Source organism: Falco biarmicus, chromosome 2 (genome assembly GCF_023638135.1).
Source record: "Falco biarmicus isolate bFalBia1 chromosome 2, bFalBia1.pri, whole genome shotgun sequence".
NCBI lineage: Eukaryota > Metazoa > Chordata > Aves > Falconiformes > Falconidae > Falco > Falco biarmicus.
In genome coordinates, this window is record NC_079289.1 from 8,045,056 (window position 1) to 8,065,811 (window position 20,756).

General features: G+C 37.4%; 1 protein-coding gene across 19 annotated transcripts in view; it reads left to right on the forward strand.

The window, feature by feature from the left end:
- DLG2 (discs large MAGUK scaffold protein 2) overlaps positions 1-20,756 on the forward strand; it is a 1,040,391-nt gene that overhangs the window by 566,293 nt on the left and 453,342 nt on the right. For 5 of the 19 annotated variants that reach the window (XM_056327228.1, XM_056327230.1, XM_056327234.1 and 2 more), the window contains exon 1: positions 18,225-18,729. The exons of the other annotated variants lie outside the window; for them this stretch is intronic. In XM_056327228.1, the coding sequence (XP_056183203.1) occupies positions 18,412-18,729 (318 nt within the window). In that variant the 5' untranslated portion in view covers positions 18,225-18,411. Of the gene's footprint in view, positions 1-18,224; positions 18,730-20,756 lie in introns of those variants that run through there. 19 annotated transcript variants of the gene reach the window in all.

A 20,756-nucleotide genomic window follows, 5' to 3' on the forward strand; every position in this document is an offset into this window, starting at 1 on the left:
ACTTCTAGAAGAGCCAGATGACTTTTGTTAAGGTTAGTCCTTCTGAAAACGCAAACAAATTTGGCTGAGTTATGATCCAGAGTTCATACAGTGTCTCTCTATATTTGCTAGAGATAAAAATTAAGTCTTCAAAAAGCTAATTTTTCTTGCACGTGCTGAAGGTTCTTACTGCTCCTTCTGCTAACCAAAGTACATGGGTACTGTTTTCTCAAGGATTAAGCATGATTAGCTTCAAGATTGTCAGACTTTTGCTGTAACAAGAGCTCCATCCTTGGATGTGTTTGTGCATTGGAACTGAAAACACAAAGTCTTTCTTTTTTATGCCCCAGAACAATAAACCAAACTGAGAAACAGAACGTATTAGCTTGGGAACGGCACTGTGTTAACACAGCTACATTTTGAGTCAGAGTCAGATTAGTTTAGAAACTGGGCATTAGTGGTTATATGAGTCCATCTGTCTAGATGGCTTCTGGGGAAAAAAGGGTAAGGAGACTGAAGCTGGAACCACCAAGGGAGAGGGGGAAATATGATCACTGGAGTAACAAACTCTAGGGCAAACTAGAACATGGAGAAATAACAAAATGAACCAACAACCAAAATGAAAATAAAAGCCCAAACCTAAAACCAAAACCCACCTTCACACTCGTCTTGGATGCCTGATTTATCCATGCATGATAATACAGGATTTGCTCGGCCTTATAAAGCACGTGAAGTATATATATATATCAACACGAATTTTGTTATCAGCTGCACTTTTTGGTTTTCTGATCTTGCTGCAAATCAGACCCAATGCCTTCAAACTGAATAGTGAGAGAATTAGGCATATGCAATGACCACATGGGATAATGTTGTTTTAAATGGCCTCCCCAGTGGAACATAGAAACACTTTGGCAGAAGAGGGGGTCAAAGCCAGTAGTCAAGGGAATGATTTAATCATTTTAACCATAAGATCTTGATTATCTGCACATGTTCTCTGTTCTGGTGCAGATGAGTCAGGTCTTGAAAACAGTTTCGTTCAGATAACCCAAATTTATTTCCAGAGGAGAATGGAGAGAACAGGTTCAGATTCCTAGTCTTTCTTTAGCTATCACAAATCATATATTTTCTTCAGACCAAGGAATGTGCTTTGCCCAGTTAAACAGTAGGTACATATGATGTTCCATATGGGTAAGTGACTTTAATGAACATTTTGAAAAGCTTAATCAGATGGCAAATACAACATCTGTTTACATATCTCCATTAGAGATAACTAACATTCTTTTCAAAGTCACCCTCAGGGTCTGGGGAGATAATATTGCGGGATAACTCAGTGGTTCATTACTGGAGAAATTGAGAGTTATTCTTTTTGTAGTTAACATCAATAACTACAGAATTGCAAAAGGTCTTGTAAAATATGGAAATTGCTATAATCAGAATGATTTAGAATCTGATGAGTTCTGTCTCTAGAAGCAGAAATGTGACTGTAATGAAGATGGAAATACTAAGGACCAGATTCTGAACTGCTGTTCACTGTTGAAATACAGTGTTTATTTGCACATGGGGAGGGAGACAGGCATTTAATTCCTTGTATCTTCTCATTAGTTGTACCCAGTGCAGTGCATATGTGTTAAACTATAGTCCAGTGCATTGTACGGTGCCCAGCCGAGTTTTCTTCTGGTCATGGTATCATTCAGCCATTTGTGAGATGGGGTTAAAGTTACAAGCCCAAGCAAACAGGGGACATTCCTCACTGAATAAGTTTTGCTTATTAGAAATTGGTTAAGTGGGCTTTAATGCCAAGCTTCTAGATTAAATCAGGTCTGAGTTGTCATCTTATGAATGCTATATGTTCACATTTTACAGGTGAATTAACAACTTTTATGAGAAAAACTGTAATTGAAATTAATTGCCGCATTGGCATTGTTGGCTACGTTGTGGTGAGCACTCTTCTTACACATTAGTTCCGTTAAAATATCATAATCTCAGGCAAAAAAACATGTGTTGTTTGCTCATCTTTTTTCTGTGTTTGAGTCCATTGGTTTATGCTGAGCCCTCTAGGCCACTTGTGAAGTAAGGTTCTCTTCCGAAGCTCTTTTTCAGATGACCAAAACCTGCTGTGAATGTCCTACTATCAAAATTCTTCCATATATATCTGCCATTCCCCAGTGCTTCAGACTTGTAGGTTCATTGTCACGGTTTTCCAGATGTACGATAATCAAACCAAAGAGATTTGAACATCGCAAACAAGATATATAAAAGCTACACTGGCAGTCAGTTCCGTCCCTCAATGGTTGCATGCCCTAATCACTCAGCAGAGTCCTGTACTGCCATTTCTCATCTTCATTCTGGACCCACACTGACAGCAGAGGTCTGCTATGAAGTTATTGAAGTACTTACATAAGAAGAGCATGCTTGTAGAGGAACTGTAAAGGAATTCTAGGGGAACGAAGCTGGGTTAATTAACATTGATAATATACAGCTGTGGGCTGGCTTCAGGGGCGGTGGGTTGGCTGACGTGGATAAGGTGCAGCTGTGGCTGGTTCCCACTAAGTAGTTAAATAGCTCTAAGGGGTATGGAAGAGATGGACTGCATGAAGAGGAGCACTGAATGAAGAGAGATCTGGAAGCAGCCCAGGGAGGAGAGCGCCCCAGATGTAGGTGAGACAAGGAGAGGCCCCTGGAGAAGCAGGGGTCCCAGATGAGGAGAGGCTGGCTGGAAGAGAAGCCCTAAGAATGAAGACTCCAGATGCAGTAGAGGCAAGAAGCAGGGTGGACTGGCTGAAGAGGATAAGGAAACATCATGGACAGTAGATGAACTTTTGAAACCTTGTGGGGCATTGGTGGCTGTGCCAGGGCAAGGCATGGGATCTACTTATTGAAGTTAACCTGGTATGGGACTGTAAAAGCCTCGTGCAGCTGCCTAGTTTTACTAGTGCTGACACATGCTGTTCGTGAACTGGCTGGAAAGCAGCTTTGCACAGAAGGACCTGGTGGTTGTGGTGAGCACCAAGCTGACTGTGAACCAGCCCTTGCAGCAAAGGAGGCCAACAGCCTCCTGGTCCACACTAGGCAGAGCGTTGCCAGCATGTTGAGGGAAGGTGATCCCCAATGTTTAGTGCTGCTTCCTTCTCATCTTAACTATTCAGTGATTCTGTGAACCATGCCTACATAAAAGTGTATGCACTGTCCTTGGGTTGCTGACATGAGTAAAACAGAAAAGCATGGCTTGAGCTGCAAGTTTTGTTTGTTTGGTAACTAATGAGGTTACCAGAAAACAGATTTTTTTGACTACTCTTGAACTAATCACTAATTTCAGTAGACCTTGCTGAATGGTTTTTAATCTGGAAAAGATTCTGGAGGTGGCTCCATTCATCACACAGAGAAAGGCTCAAGAAAACGAGAAAGTAGCACATCCTGTATATTGATTGCTAGTCACCTGTCCACATACACACATGGAAAATAAAGATATGTGCCCAATTATTTTTCATACTAGAGTAAGGATCAGGTTGGCCATTTCAGTTTGGTGGTGAAGTACAAAGTGTGTGTCATGGAATTTATTGAATTGATGTTCTGTGTTGTACCTGAAGTGGTATAGTAGATTCTGGACGCTCTGTGACGATGTTAAAAATGCTTACTGGGGTTTTGTTTTTTTTTCCTGTTTCTGTAAAAACTGAAATGTATCCTGCAGTATTTATTTGTCTGTGTTTTGATGCTCAGAGAAAGGAACAATATGAAACAACTTTCAGTCTACCTTTTAGCAAAGCGGTTAGGGTAGGAGTAAAATGTTTGAGAATGGGGGCAATCAATGTGAAGTGTGTTCAAGTTAAGTTTGGAAGTGACTAGGACCGTTGAGTCTTGGTTTAAGGATTGGTTTTTGTTTGTTTGTCTTTGTGGGTTTGGGGTGGGGTTTTTTTTGGAGGATTAGAGGTTATAGTCTGAGAGCTCTAGTATTATCATTCATCTGCTCTCTTCCATAGCACATTTTATTTTAGAGCTGTAGACAATTCAGTCCATACTGAACAACAATTTATCAGCCAAAATGAAGGCAGATCAAGTTCAGGGTACCTGATTTGCTAGGCAATTGCTATTACTTCTAAACAAGCTAAAATCAGTTTAGGCTGGCAGGAGCTCAAGCAAGACACCCTGCACTGCCAGGCTTTTCCTACTGATCATGAGATCATGTTGTTTTGGCTGTTCTACCCACTGCTCTTTGGAAACAGGTATCCCAGCACAAAGGGTCTCCTTGCTGTTCACTGTGATTATCTGTTTTTCCTGGACAACTTGAGCAGGATCCTGAACTGAGATAGTCTGAAGAGTGCAGTCTTGGTTTTAGATAGAGATAAACCTGTTGAGTCACATCTAGAGTAAGTTCAAGAGTCTCTTTTAGCCTCCATAGCGACCTTGTCTTGGGTGAGTGTCTCAATACATGAGCTGTTGTGGAAAATGAGGTCATACTTCCAGTAGTTTTGTAAATATAGGTTTTATTTTGCTTTCCTTTTTTTAACAGGTAAATCAAATACAATCTGATTCATGGTGTGTGTTTTGTCTTAGCTGAAGAAGGCGGCTGCTTGTTTCAGAAAGGACAAAATATTAGCTTCTAATATTGATTTAATATAAACCTGTTATAATTGGGTGGGTAGATTGCTTTTGGATGGGGAATACAGATACGTTGGCAAAACACTGCTTACAGATCTTTACAAAAGTCTTCTGTCCAGAGAAAAGTGAATCTTGAATGTCTTAGAAGAGAAGAGATGAGTGGAAGTCATAGAAGATATTCAATAGAGAAATTATTTGCATGACTTTATATAGATTTTTTTTTTAATTTTACTGCTAAAATTGTAGCTGTACATGGATGATTTTATGTCTGTAAAATTATTGTAAATTATTTGGCGAAATATTTTCTATATTTTCTAAATCTGCACTGGTTACTTTCAACTTGTAACACAAACCAAATTTGTAACACAACAGCGTGTGTGTATGTCCTCGAATACTAAAGAATACATGGGAGCAGGTTCTCCAAGGACATAAATTTACTTAAACTTGTGGGTCATGGTCATGGACACACACAAAAAATCCACATTAATACAACTGCTTGTCAGGGCATTGTGCAGACCAACAGCTCACTGGAGGACAGGAGCTGCAGGGGCTCTCCCACGGCCAACAGGTCAGGGCATCCTGGTAGACCCAGTTCCACCACCTAAACCAGGGAGCAGGGCACCCAGCCCCAGGCATCAGGTGCATCCCATGGATGGGACTGGGCCAACGCCAGGCTGAGATGTCAACCCACGGGTGGGCAGAGCAGAGCTGTGGCAAAGCTGGAGGTCGGCGTCCTACAGGGCAGTCTGATGGTCACAGGCTGGGCTGAAATGGTGTCCTGGTCCTGTGATCTGGGTGAGGGGAGGCCCTGCGGGAGGTGGGCAAGGACAGTCAGGCCTGATAGCACCCTCAGGGCCCTGGCACTGTTGTCCTCAGGTTGTTGGTTATGGGTACAAACCACTCCGCAAAGAATAAAGGATTTAGAAGACAAAAGATATGCAATTAAACTATCATGCACCTTTCACTCTGTGAAAGAAATACTTTGTCAATAAACTTCAAAAGTCTAATCCCCTGACAATCTACTACCAGCTGACAAAATATGTTGATGAAAAATATATTATTTCTTTTCTGAAAGAGAAGGGACTATTAGTATTTAATGCAAACTAGCGTCCTCTTTTGCCATGTTGAATGTCCTTGGATAATTAATATGGATCTGATTTATTTTGGATTTTTTTGATAATTTCTTCGGTTTTCTCACATTCTTTCAGCTTATTGGCAGTTCCACAGTATGAGTTTTCCAGACTGAAATAGTTTGTCTTCACCTGCCAAGATCTACAATCAGTATTTTAAAAAAAATATTTGGGAGGAAAGAATGGGGTAAATGAGGTTGAGTTGACTCTTGCCAACTAGTCATTTCTGGAAATATGAAACAATTGTCACTTCTCTCAAACAATTAGCTTGATTTACATTAAGTTAACTTTCTAATGTGGTTTATACCAGATGGATGTCTCAAGCATAGACACCAAAGACTGATTGACCATTTGAACATCAAAAGATGTGCTCTACAACAGGGGGACATTTGTTAAGTAAAGGAAGCATTTGCAACACTTGTGTAAGCATTAGTGGGTTTTTACATTCTGGGCAACCTGTTTCTGTGCTTGATCACATTCCTGGTAATTTTTTTTTTCCCTCTGTCATCTAATCACATTTCCTTTGCTGCAGCTTGTGTTAACTGGCCCTTCCCTTTCGCTGTGCAGATCTGGGCAGAATTTGTCTCTGGCTTCTCAGCAGCCATCCATTTAAAAGGTTCAGGTAGATTTGCCCCTTAGCACCTTTCCTGGCCTGAAAATACCTTTCTAGCCCTGTCCATATACATTATGTCCTCCAGCCTGCTGACCATCTTGATGACTCTCTACTGGACTCACCTCAGTTTGTTCATCTCCCTCTTACTGGGTACCCCAAAACAGACACAGTATTTCAGATGTGGTTTCATAATACTCAGCGGGAGCGAAGAATCACTTTACTTGATGTCCTTTCTATGATCCTACTAATGCAAACCAGTATATGATTTACCTTCATTGCTGTCCAGTCAGTCAGTCCCCAACCTGTTCCATTGCATGGGATTATTCCTCCCAAGGTGCTAGATTCCATGTTGCCTTCCTTGAGCTTCATGAAGTTTCTTTCAGTGTATTTCTCCATTCTGTCAAGATTCCTATGAATGACAGCCATGCCTATCAGTACATCAACAACTACTTCCGATTTGTGAATTATGAATTTTTATTATTTGCTTTATAACCTTCCTGTGGACTGACTTTGGAAGACCATCCTGTAGTTCCCCAGGTCCTCCTCTTGTCCTTCTTGAAGATGGATGTGATGTTTGTCTTTTTCAGCTACCGTGACTTCTCCTAACACCACAACCTTTCAAAGATGAGAGAGAGAGATCTCACTATGATGTTGGCAAGCTTCCTAAGCACTATTGGATGCATCCCATCCACCTCCATGGACTGGTGTGCATCCAATTTACTTAAGTGATGTCTAGCTTCATACTCATTTATTGTACGTAGCACTTCCACCCCTGGACTCTACTACTTGGTGTAGGGTCTAGGGGACCAGAGAGCAGACTTTCCTACAGAAACACTGAGAAAGCAAAGACACTTAACAAAGGCTTTTCCATGTCTTTGTCACAGTGTCTCCACATATTCCTTTGTCTCCCTTGTGTTGCTAGTGTACCTATAAAAAAATTTCTTGATACTTTTCATGTCCATCTCCAACTTTAACTTCAGCTGAACTCTAGTATCACTCTTTCTAGAGAATTTAAATAATAAAAACAGAGCCATGGAAGTATCTTTGGAAATAACATGATGTGCTCAAGTTTCACTATTCCAAAATATTTTCTGAGAAGTGCTAAATATTAGAGACCTCAAGTCTAATTATTTCCCTTTTCTCCACAATGACAAGTTTTCATTGAACTCTTCCACTAAAACTTTCTGTATTGCCTTCACAAGTCAATATATACACGTGCTAAAAGAAATCTGGAACACTGCTGTTGATATATGCTCCCTTTTTCCTGTTGTAATTTTTTGCAATCGTTATATCTATTTAAGAACGTATTTAGAAACAGTTATTTTGGCATAAAAGCAATTCACTAATCAGTCATTACTCATGAGGGAGCAAAATTATGTTTGATTGAAATGGTAGATGAATGTGTCATCATGTTTTACTCTGAACTAGTTAAAAATATACTTTCACTTTTTTGTGAAGTTTTCTTTGTATAATTTCAGATTTGCTGATTAATAAAGACTAATGCTCTATGCTTGGTAAAAGGGAGACAGAAATTCAGGAAAACTGTAGTCCACTCTTCCAGAGTTATCTGCCAATAGCACTGTTTAAGTTTCTTGGGACTATCCAGTTAGTATTTATTTATTTATTTGCATGTCCTGGACTATAACTATATATACATTATAAAAGGACTATAACCATAGCTGCTATCAACACTGCAAATTTAGGTTTTGTTTTAGCTACAGAGAATTAGTTCCATGACTTAACAATGCATTTTTTTTCAGCTATAATTGATTACCATATTTATTTCTGTATCTTTCTTTCTTTGAGACAAGTAATTTATGCTGTTTACAGAATTCAAATAACATGTACATACAAAATTATTTATATGGATAATCTGAAGTCCTTCATATAAATGAAGATATTAGTGCATCATACTCCTAAGAAACTTCACAGAAGAAAATTAATGGGATATTGCTGTAATCTGTATAGGAATGATACAATATAATGTTAGTGAAAGCAAACTGAACACAAGGAAGCTAATCTGTATCAAAATGAAGTAGTAAATATTGTAGCATAGTATATTATCAGTGCCGTACTGTTAAACAGGTTGTGTTTTTAGCTGCAACAAGTGATGCAGAATAATCAAAAAATGGCACAAAATTTCTTTTGAATTAGTCCTGACCAATGCATAGAACCTAGATGTGATGTAGAGATTGTGACACGTTAAATTTCATGGACTAGTAAGTGTGTGTGTGGGAGGAAAATCACAGAAATATTAAAGTTAAAAAAAATTAAACCCATTCAAAATCAACAAGCTAGTTCTGTAGGAATTCTTTATAAAATTGCTCAGAAAAAATATTTTGTTACAATAAGTTAGTATTGTTTATAAACAAGAAATATGTAGATGTCCATAAACTGACAATTTAAATGTATAATTATGGTAATGTATGCTAAAGATTTTAATGGAGAAATAAAAAAAGTTAAGTACATTAGAAGCAGACAGCTTCTCAAAGAGTCACTGAAAGGAGTTAATAGATTTGCAAAATAATAAAAAAAAGAGCCACTGGAAAAGATAAAATTATTTATTATTTTAAGTCTAATTAGTTTGCTTCACTTTGCACTGTCCAGAAATCTTGGAAGTTGGTATTTTTTTCTCTACAAGGAAGAAGTCAGGGAAACTGTCTGAAATCAAAGTGCCATAAAAGGAATTTGATTAAATTAGTAGTTGCATACTGCCGGGACCATGTGGTTTTTGCCCAGGAAGGAACTGAAAATTAAAATTATCAAAATGCTAAAACAGTGAGTATCCTATCACTTAGGGTCCTTTTGGAAATACAAGTATGGAAGGTGAAAAATGCAACTTCTTAAAAATACATTTTAAAGATGATCCAGAGAATTATAGACCAGAAAGTCTACACTGCCTAAAATGGTTGAAAATATAGTGCATCCTCACAAAAGAAGAGTCAACGTAGCTATTCTAAAAGGGAAGGCTTTGTTAAAAGATTGTTCTAATTCCCTCCAAGACTGAGTATATACAGAAAGAAAATATATCCATACAATGTAATTGTATTTTTAAAAACTTTTGACAAAGTTCGGAAAAATGTGCCTGAAAAAAATTACAGTATATTGTAGAAAATGAACAGGAGTTCTGTTCTGAATTTATGATTGCTTAACATGTAAGAAACCTGCAAAGGCAACAGAATTGGAGGAGAGTGCAAAATTAGATGAATTAACCTAACTATTCAAGCTAACTGTGAATTTGCAGAATAAGCTATTGACTCAGCTGACCTGATCAGCCTATATGTGTGATATGGTTGACTTACTCTTCATAAAAAAAATGAAAAATATAATTTAAATTTAAGTATTTGCATGTATTAACATTAATAATATGTAAATTATTTTACTGGCGGTTTTGAGGTACAGGGTAAATTCTTCATATATCTCCCTATCTATCTATGTATGAATCTATGTATCTATCTATCTATCAGCCTGTCTATCCAGAAACATAGCTTTCTAAAGGACCTTTTATCCTTGAAAGAGTCTGAGTATACGAATATATGATTGCAAGTATATGAGGAACTCCTCAGTCTTAGGTTGTCCTCTAGATAAACGTAGTTTCTGATGAATTAGATTTTTTTTCCCAATACTTTAGGCCCTTTGGAAAATTAGCTTTGGACTTGGGTTACTTAGGTTCTTCAATAAATTATTGGGGTTTATATACTACAAATTATTGGGTTTTATATACTACAGTCAATGAATTTACTACTTGATATTTCATTTACCTGGAGACAACATTCCATTGGTAGATAAAAATTATTTATAAACACTAAGGAACTAAACATGGGTGGCAGTAACATAAACATCCTGTGAGTTTGTTGTGTAAACTTCCTTGTAGTCAACCCAGAGGCAAATGCAACATTGTGAAATTATTCTTAATGTAGTCTTGTAACATAAATGATTGGAACCTGATCCTCAAAGAGGAATTGAAAATATTAAATTTTGAAACATTAGGGACCAGATTTCTGAAGGAAACAGAAATTGCTCAGCAGATTTTATTTGTTTGGTTTTGGAGGGTTTTTTGTTTTCTGTAAACACTTTTATGTAAGATCCCTCAGAATACAAAATATCTGCTTTTGGAGAATAGAGTCTTGGTTTACATGTTGCCTTAATAAATCAAATCAGTTTGCTTCAAAATAACATGCCTTATAGTAATAGCATTGCATGTATTGGTTTGAGACCTTTTTCTATGCATTATTCTTTCAGTATCTAGATGTTGTTCTGGTTTTGTACACATACTCCAGGATATTAAGGTAATGAATGCTATTTGCCAAGAACTGTCTTACAAGGACTTCCCAAGTATGTGGACTGTTTTTATAAACTTTATTTATCAATATTCTAGGGGTTGTTCATTTTTGGTTTGGGTTTGTTGTGTTGGGTTTTTTTCCCATAGGGTTCTGGTCACTAACCTGTCACTAACAGCTAGTTATTGCATAAAGCTGCAAAGGTGTAACCTTCTTTCAACTGGATAAAAGTTAAACAAAATAGTAAAATTCTTATAGGATGGAGCTGACTTATGAGGGACTAGTTAACAAACTGAATAAACAGACTAACACACCATGGGACCTATAGTGATCTTTTCATTTGAAAATAATGATTACTGAGAGGGTTGAAGAACGATTAAAATTAAAATTAGAGAATATAAATAAATTGATGAAAACAAGGAGATAGAAGTTGAAAGTAACTCAGGCAAATGGTTCTCAGAAAGAGAGTTATTAGACTGAAGAGCAGCTTTTCTAGCTAAATGTTGGAATTTGTTTCAATAAATGATGCAAAGCAAAACAAATACTTGTAATACACTATATGACTCCTCAACTGTTCTTTGATTTGCTCTGATGTCTCCTTTAGGAATATAAACTGTAGTTCTGTGAAATCAAAAAGTTGTTGTGGCTTCAGTCTCAGGCTGTTCAGTTCTGGCCTTTATTCTTCCAATTCTGTTTAACTTCACACACTAGTAAAGTAAAATATCAGACATTTCTACCAAAAGGAGAAACATGCCAGACTTTTTTGAATTAACTATATGTAATTCGCTGCTTGACAATATACAATATCTCCATTTCTTTCTGTGTTTTCTATGTGATCTTATTATATAGACCAGATTGTTTTCTTAAGATAGCAAGTGGACCCAAGAGAAGTCGTGTGTTTGTTACTGAGGGTTTACTTTCCTGGATGTTTTTATAAAACTAAAAGTTATCCTCACAATTTAAAGGAATAAAAGTACTCTCCCGTATCACCATGTTTCCTCTTGCTTTAACCGACCTAGCTGCAGATGACTCAGGCACATGGCTCGTTTCTCACCTGCTGTATCCTGGAGATGTTCCTCCAAAGTGTCATTCTGGGAAGCATATTTAATTTGGTCTTCTCTTCATAAAACCAAGTTGCTATGGATAGCAGGCTGCCTTTGCATCTGCTAATACAGAGAAACTACTTTTTATCTTAGCCATTTGTTTGGTTTCATTCATATGTACAGTGCTAGCAAGTCAATCATGATTATCTGGTTTGACATAACGTATAACACAGATCCTAGAATTTTTCCCTGTCCTGCACTGAGCTCAGGAACTTCAGCTGTATCAAAACAAAGGCCCTTGAGGTCATTTGGTGCAGATACAATGTAATGTTATAAGTGCTCCAAATAATGCCAATAGATTGTTTTTACTCTTCAAAGCAGTGAAGATGGGTATTAAGAAAAAATACCCAAAACATACCCAAAGCTCTTACATCTAGAAGTTCTGTGTTTATGGGTAAAGATCTTTCCAGTATAAAGCCATCAAGGCTTCATCTTGCTTCTGTATCTGCCTTTCTTGATTCAGGTACTGTCCTTGTCATATAAACATACAGCACATGGACCTGCATATAATTCCTTTACAAAACCACACTAGGATATTTCTATTTGGACAATCTTTTTAGACATTTTTCATGTTAAAACATTTCATGTTTTCAACTGAATTGAAATCTCAGGGGTAGCCAGGTATGGATTATAGAGAAACAAGACAGATTTTCATTATTCTTTCAATATTGAACCAGTCAAATTTTTTTTTTTCTTTTGTTGTGACATTTCTGTTAGTCACCAAAAAACCAAGTCTTTATTTTCTAAAAGCTGAAAAAGAAGCTTAGTAACTTGAATTCTTGGTAACGTATGTTATAAACCCTGTGCTTTTTGGCTGTGCTATGTGATAGCATCTCTGCTTTCTATTCATCTGCAGTGAATGTTTACAACTGGCCCAGTTGTGTAATATGAATGTAACACAAATACCTTCATAGGAAAGGAACATTTTCTTATTGTCTACTAATAAATTTGAGTGAAGTTCTTTTGAAATAACTAATGGGAAGCAATTGGTTGGAAAGTGGATGTTATAATAGGTACTACACCTGAAAAAGACTGCCTGAGCTGGCTAATTGGCATTCTTTATTTGCTACATGGATTGCCCGCAGTGGAATAAAAATATACTCCCACAAAAATTCTAGCTTAGTTATATTGTCCTTTTTCTTTATGCAGTGCATATATCTTTATGCAATGTGACTCTGTAAGAAAGCTCCTGGTTAATTTATTCTATGGGTATCTCCTGGGTATTTAAGGTATGCTTTTACTGCTTAGGTTATTATCTGAATGGAGACCCAACATAGCTGAATTTCTTTTTCAAAATCAAAAATCACCCATAATAAAAACCATGCTGTTTTATTCCTAATTTAACAGAGAGACAAATAAGAATAGTTTAAGGTATGAATATCTTCCTACAACTGAACTTGGCGATATGAATTTTCAGTAACTATTAGCCATGAACATTTCTTTGTATCCTTTTTTATTATGTGCAAAACAATGTTGGAGTATTAGGCTGATACTGAAGTTCTGAAACGCAATTGCTAAAAAATTGGAAATGCAGAATCAAGTCCTAAACCAGCTGTCTTAAATTTGCCAACATGATAGTATTAGACTCTGAAAACTGAAGGGTTATTAAAGGGGGTTAAAGTCCTTAAACTCAGCTTGTCACAAACTGCCTGGCCTGGCCAAAGTTAACTCAAGCAGAGGACTACTTTTTTTTTTCTTATGATAGTGGGTGGAAATTCAATGTTATATTTAAGTATTTGGGGAAAGTCTTGAGCCTGGCCCTCTTTGTCATCAGCAGCATGTGGAAAAAGGCATCAGTATTTCCCATATACTGAAAGTGACTGTTGCAGCAAGTCTTTCTGTCCTTTCTACCCTCTACATTTAATCTATCTTGCTAAGCAGATCTTTTTACAGTTAGATCTAAGTTATTTTGCCTAATGGCTTTATATGAATCTAGTTTAAGGGGAACTAAAGCACTAAAACAAAGTGCACAGAATTCTCCAGAGGAGGACAGAACTCCACAAACCATTACACACCTCCACCTGAAAATAGCATGTAATGTAAGGGATGTTTCTGTATTGGCATGGAAATGGTCTTGTATTTCAGTGTTTCTACTGCAGTTTTATGATTCTTTGATTCACTTGGATGTGAAATTAGTAAACCTGCTGCTTTGTTCTCCACCAGCTTTGACATGATTGACTTTGACTTAATATTCCCAGCTGAGAGTTGTTTTCTTCTGTTGATACAGTTCCCTTCCAAAGCCTTGTCATTTTTCTTTTTCATTGTATCTTGATTTCTAAATTATTGTCCTTACGTTAACCCTAGGACATGCAGCTAACGCTGAGAATGGATATGTTTGCATTTGTAACTTCTTAAGCTTCTCTACCCTCTCATAAAAATCAAAAGAACATGCCCTTGTTCATACAGGCAGATATGTTGTGCAGGGAGCTGCGTCTCAGTGCTGTGCTCATATTTCTATATAAAACTTCAAAGCTTGAGACTCATCCTTTTGTTTAAAGGGTATGGGGATTGTACAACCTTTTTTAAGTAAAATATTACTCTTAAAGACCACTGACAGGTTTTCAACATCATTTTCTTAATGGTGAACATTTTAAGTAACCGCCTTTTTTTATATTTTTCTTCTTTTATTTTCCTGTTTTATTTTCGGTGTTGTAGTCCTGCATGCCTCTCTTGGCTTGCATACCTGAAGGAAGGGAGGCACAGGCAGGCCTGAAACAGAGGCCGAGCTGTTTTATTTCAGGTCCTTCTCCACCCCTTATGTTCTGGTTTCATTAAACAAAGCAGGGTGGTTTTTTTTTCATTTTACCTATAGGTTCGTCAAGGAAATCAAGCGATTTGCCCAAGATTTCCTAGGTACCCTGTGAAAGCAATGAGTTGTGCCAGATCAGTTGGCTGCTGGCCTAATCTTGGAGTAATCACAACCATTCCTTCTAGCCGGTGTCACCACTAAGACTACCTTCTATACAAGCATAATTGGTTTTCATCAAGCAGGGGAAAAAAAAAAATAGTTCCAAAGTAATTGCACTTGACTTAATTCAGTAGCCTTGTTATTATGTTAAATAAGCGTGCTTATTTTTCTTTCTAGAAAAATACTAGTCAAATTTTTAGGATCACTAAATAATCCAGTCCATTCTGTGTTTCTTACGCTTCTTATTCCCTGCTTTTTACGATTGCATAACATCACGTTCTTGGTTGGAGGGAAAAATCTGTTACTACATCTAAATCATCTTCACCCATGCTTCTAGCTTCCCTTTCAGAACTCTATTAATAAATTTTCTTTCCCATATGCACTTTTTGTTTCCCATATGCACATTTTTGCCCGAAGCAAACTCTTCTCAGTGTTTATTTTTGGTGTATGTCCAACATTACTGTAATCCAGTTACAGTTATTTGTGCTGGTAGAATATCAGCTAAATCTATTTGTTCCCTTTTGTCATGCTTACTTAATATTTTAAAAAGAAAATTAGTGAGATTTTTCCACAACTGTACTGGGTCAAACACAGTTCACATAGCTTACTGTAGAATATTCAGTTTTCCTTTGTGCACAAGTTATTATCAATTTAGGATGAGAGTTGGGCATGTGGATTTGAGCCATGCGTTAATCCATGTTCATCCAGAAGTGCATGTCTTTCTGTCTAATACAATGGTTCAATTACAGCTGATGAAATTGCATTATCTTTTGAATCCATCTTATGGTGTTGTCTAGCAATTAGTCACATGTCTACATCCCATATTCAAGTGTTTTTGTCTCACATAGGCAGTAATCAATTTTTAAAAAAGACAATTTAAAATAATTTATTAATAGTTTTTTATTTACAGATTTTGTAAATATGAAATAGTCTAGAAGTGATGGGTAGGCTCGGGATTAATTCAGTGGTGTCAAATTCTTTTGAAAAAAACTTTTTCTACATTCTGATAAGAGGCTATTTCAAATATAGTGTTTTAACAGCATAAGAACAAAAATTACAGTGAAGAGGATGCCTTTGCAGTTCTGCATTGTTCTGGTTGTGGTGCAGTGAGGCTGATGAAAGGTCACCTACTGCTTTAAAATGTAGGGCTATAGGGGTTTGTAATAGACATTTTACTACTCTGGTACAGGTGGCTTTACCCAATATTATTAATGTAAATGCGTCTCTGGTCACAGAATGCATAGATTCTTTCCACTCTCCAACCACATTGTAGCTGTTGCTTGCCCTGATATTATTTTTTTTTTTGTGGCCTTTTTAAAATTCATATGTGAACTTTTTGTTTACTTCTGCAATTATCCAGATTTCTCCAAATATCTTTGAAAAGTATATTAAAATTGTTTTGGATTTTTGAGATTCTGACTGGCAGTTCAGAAAGTTGCAATAGCATAAGTATATTTTGGAGTGAACTGGGTAGCTTGCTATGTGACAAAAAAGCTGATGGTCTTAAGCTGATGGACATTGCTAATACAGGTCTATGATGATGCAAAGGAAATGTGAATTGGGCCTTGTTATTAATTTGTCTTTAAATATGTATGTGGTATATAAATAGATATGTTATCATTTTGTATATATGATTTATAGCATCAATTAATGGTAATGTATGTATTTTTTAAGTAGACATGGTCCTGCTTGAAATGATGCGGTAATGTTACGGATTATCTTCTGGAAGACAAGTTTTTAGGTGTTTAGGGTTGAGTTACCCTGGAGCACTAGAGGAAAGCTGCTTTCTGTACAGCTTGCACACCTTCACTTCTTATGCTTGAGTAAAATTACAGAAATCATGGATTCAGTCTTATGTACCTTTACATTTACTTTACATGGAGCAATGACTACACTGTAGGCCCCCTTAGCTCAGATGTGCAATTGCTGGCTTCTGTATCTATACCTGCAATTCAAAAATGCATTAATGTTTGGTTTTCAAACATGAAGTGACCTTATCTGTATGCAAAACTATGAGAGTTTTTGTAGTCGGGCACTTGTTATGTGAGAGGACACAGCCAGGTGTATGATTTTGGCTTTTCAGCAAAGTTCTGAATAAACCTTGCGTTACAACATGATTGTAGTGTAGTATGGGACAAGCACCTTGAATGAAAATACAGTTAAAACTGATGTTAGTTTCACATGTGACAAGTTGAAGTACAATGTTGTAAAAATATGTTCTCCGCTGTTAGAGCATTGTCATAATTTTTCATTAAGAATTACTGCCAGGTTGTATCGTTATGTGTTTTAGCAATAGCTAAACTTTGAGGAATTCTAGGTTAGTAATATAGGAGGAATTAAATAATTGAATCAAGTCTTATTGCACCAAAACATTTGTAAAAATTCATTTATCTTATTTGACCATGTATTTACAGATAGTCTTAGCTGTCCCTTTGTCTGAAATCTTTAAATTTGCTTTAGTCTTTGGAATAGTAAAACTATGTACAACACTTATCAATTCTGTTTAATTTTAGTGTCCTTAAATCCTAATTGAATGCGAATAGACATAAAAGGATTTTGTCACGCAGTCCTGTATTTGTTTTTAAAAGTCAATTGGTTATTTTCTATGGTTAAAAGTACCTGAGTCACGCTTTAGGTTAAAAGAAAATTCCACAAAATACAGGTAGACATATAGGGGTCCAAGATCCACTGAGTCTTAAGACTTCGTCACCTGAGACTGGAATATATCCTTAAATCTTTCCAGATGCTTGAAGCAATCAGCCCAGATTTTATACACTTCACACCCCTGGCACTTCTGTGAGAAGAAAGAAAATACTTGCAAATAAAGATTGTAGGAAAAGTTAAGGAAAAGAGATTGCATTAGTAAGAATAAAAAACCTAACGGGGGATTACAGAAAACTCTGTGCAGAAGGTTATTGGCAAGCACCAAAGAATTTGTAAAGGGTGAAAGAGGAGAAAATGATACTGCAGTCATAATCGTGAAGACCTTCTGCACAAATAAATGTATTCACACTTCATATGCATATATAAGCTACTGGAGATTTGTTTATTTGTTGCATAAATCTTTTCTAGGTGGCTTTATTTTTAAACTCAGCCTCTTGCTCTCTTTCCGTTATGTTTATGTATAGTTGTACATACCAAAGTTTACACTATGGTTTAGCATTTAGGGCAGATAACATTCCTCCTGAGCTTCTCATTTGCATCTTCTGATGCAATTTAGTTGACAAGGTCTTTTCAGGCATGCAGGGAAAAAAACACTCCCATGTCCGTTTTGATCACTGGCAAAGGGGTATCTTCTTCAGTAGTTTGTCTAGATGCTATTTCCACAAGAAAGCGCTTTGCCTGTAAAGCTTGTACATATAAATCTGCTTCAGCAGGGTGCTTGCAAAGTTGTGTCAGGGTTAGGTAGAAAAAAACCCAAAACCTAAGTATTCATGAAAATTGCAAGAGTGTTTGCTTGGCTGCTTTTTTTTTGCCTTTTTTTTTTTTTTTTTTTTTACCCCCCCCCCCCCCCCCTTCCTTTCTCCCGTGGTTTGTCATCCAGAAAGGATGCAGGCGCACGTCCCAGCCACGCAGAGCATTGATTGCTTCTGCCTGCAGCGGGGATGCTGTCAAGTCGCTGTGCGAGTGGAGTCCGATATTGACACAGAGCTGCTGGCCAGCAGCTCCTGCTGCGCCCCGCTCCCACCATGCCCTGCCGCTAGCTGCTGCCAAGGGGGCTGGGGAGGCCCCGGCGAAGGACCTGGCGGCTGGGAGGAGAGCGCTTCCATGCAAACTGGCCCAAGGAAGCCCTGGGTGCACCATGCGTGCCCACCTTCCCAAGCAGCACAGCTGCGGCAGGGGGTGCGAGGGGTCGGACGCCGGCAGGAACGTGCCTCCCATAGCGAGGGATGCCCACTGCGCCTGTCGTTGGCACCAGCATCCTCCGGGGCTCCAGTATAGCTCTCAGGCGCTTCCCTCGTGGGGACCTGGAGGGGCCAGCCAGAGCAGGAGCAAGTTTGTCCCTTTGTGGGACACTGTGCGGAAGAGCCCCCCTAAATCCCCAGCCAAGCCCCAGGGCAGCCCGGGGGAGTGGTGGTCAGAGTGCGCCTGTGCCCACGGCTGGTCCCCCCCGGTGCAGGTGAGCCAATTCTTCACTCTCCAAGCGACTTAGAGGATGATCCAGGGAAGGGAAGTGTGAGGTTTGGTGGTGTCGGCAACTTTTCATGCTATGTCTTGATTTGTGTTTAGAGATGCCTTCTGGAAAAATTATATGCAAGGGCAAGCTGTCGGTTGGTAATGTCTGTTGTTTGAATATTGATTCTCTGTGGCCTGTGGAAATTTTGGGGTCCTCTTGGAAGGGTTTTCTTGTTAAAATATTTTGGTTTCTCCCTCCAGGTTCTCCAGACTTTGTATTCCATTATGTTGTATAAAGAAATTATTTGTTTATCCCCACCCCCACCCCGGTGTAATGGATTTTGCCTGCTTCTGTAAACAGTTTGTTTTCAAATGTTACCTTAATTTAATAAGGATATTTTAAATATGGAACATGGCAGGGTGGTGGTTTAGGTTTATTAATGAGAGAAAGTGTGATCTATTTTTCCTCTTTTGAACTTCAAATGTAATTGAAACCTTTAATAAATATGAAATAGCTCTTTAGCTTTCATAAATCTATAGGTTTTTATTTAATGGCAAGGCAGTGTATTTTAAAACAGAAACCAGCCAGGGTATAGGATGTGTATAGATACCTGTAAGCAATGAGACTGAGAATGATTACACACCAGATAACCCAGGACTGTGAAACAGAAATCATAATGACACTTACATGATGGTTAATATTAAAAAGCTTTAACACTTCCTCGACTGATGCATGTTTTCAGTTCTGCCTTAGAAAACTTTAAGCTCATTCAAAAGCTTTGTATTGTGTCAATATCAAATCTGTTTGTCGTAATTTCACACACAAAAAAGCAGAATTCAATGTTGGAAGAGGGTTTTGAGATACATGTTTACTTACTGAAATAGTACACACTAGATTTGAACTAGCCTTAGCCTACATTGAATGTGTGCATCCTCTCAGAGATTAAATCAATTCTTTGATGGAAATGGGTTTAATATATTTTCACTGAACAGAATAGCAGTAAGGTGAAAGCCTGTCAGATAGTGTAGCTGTACTTGATCTTGTCTTATGGTCTAAAACAGTGATGCTCTGTTGATTGAAAGTGATTGCTGTATATAAAACACTTTATTTTTTTTGCTTCAAATCTATTATTAAGTAGAAAAACTAAACTTTGTGATACATTTTGAAGTGACCAAAATGATGCATGTGACTAAAGTATACGTTGTACATTTTCTGTCATAATCAAAGCACATACAACTATTTATGGCAGAATAAAACCATATAAAGCATAGAACTAGACTTTGTTCTAATTTTAATTATAAAAAGCTCTAAATATTTTTGGTAGGCTCTGACGATTTTTGTGCTGGAAAAAATCCCGAAGGAAAAAACCCTATAAAGGAAAGGGTTCCTTGTTTTTCAGAGGTATAGAATTTATAAAAGGAAAATCAAGGAGTGATTAAAAAAAAAAAAAAAAAGAGGCCACTTCTAAGGATACATCAATATCTACATTATAGATGCGTTGTAAAGTTACTTCATTATCTTCAGTGCCTTTGTGGTCACGTCCACTTGTGTTTACATAATGTGAAATTGTTCATGTATATGTGCTTTCTGACATTTAATTTTGAACTCTGCACTGTAAACTTTCTTTACTGTACATCCTTAATGCCAACTACCTTATTCTGTTTAGGAAAGTCCCTTTCTTGGGTTCTGCCTATAATGAATCCATCTACCATCACTCAAACTGATGTTCTGTGCCTAGGGTTGGACTGATGTACTTACTTTGGCAAACACTTGGTATTTTTTTTATGTCATAGAGTTGTGGGGTACTTTGTTTCAAACAATAATCTATCTTTTTTTTCCTGTGCAAAGTAAGCATTGTGCAAGCTATGGGAAGAAAGGAAAGTGTGTGTATATATGTGTGTGTGTGTATGTATATTGTTCTACGTACATACACTTAGACAATCATTTTATTAATTATATTGCATAGATGTAATATGGGAAAACATTATAGAGCTGCCCTTAATAACTGCCCTTACTTGGGAGGATACAAG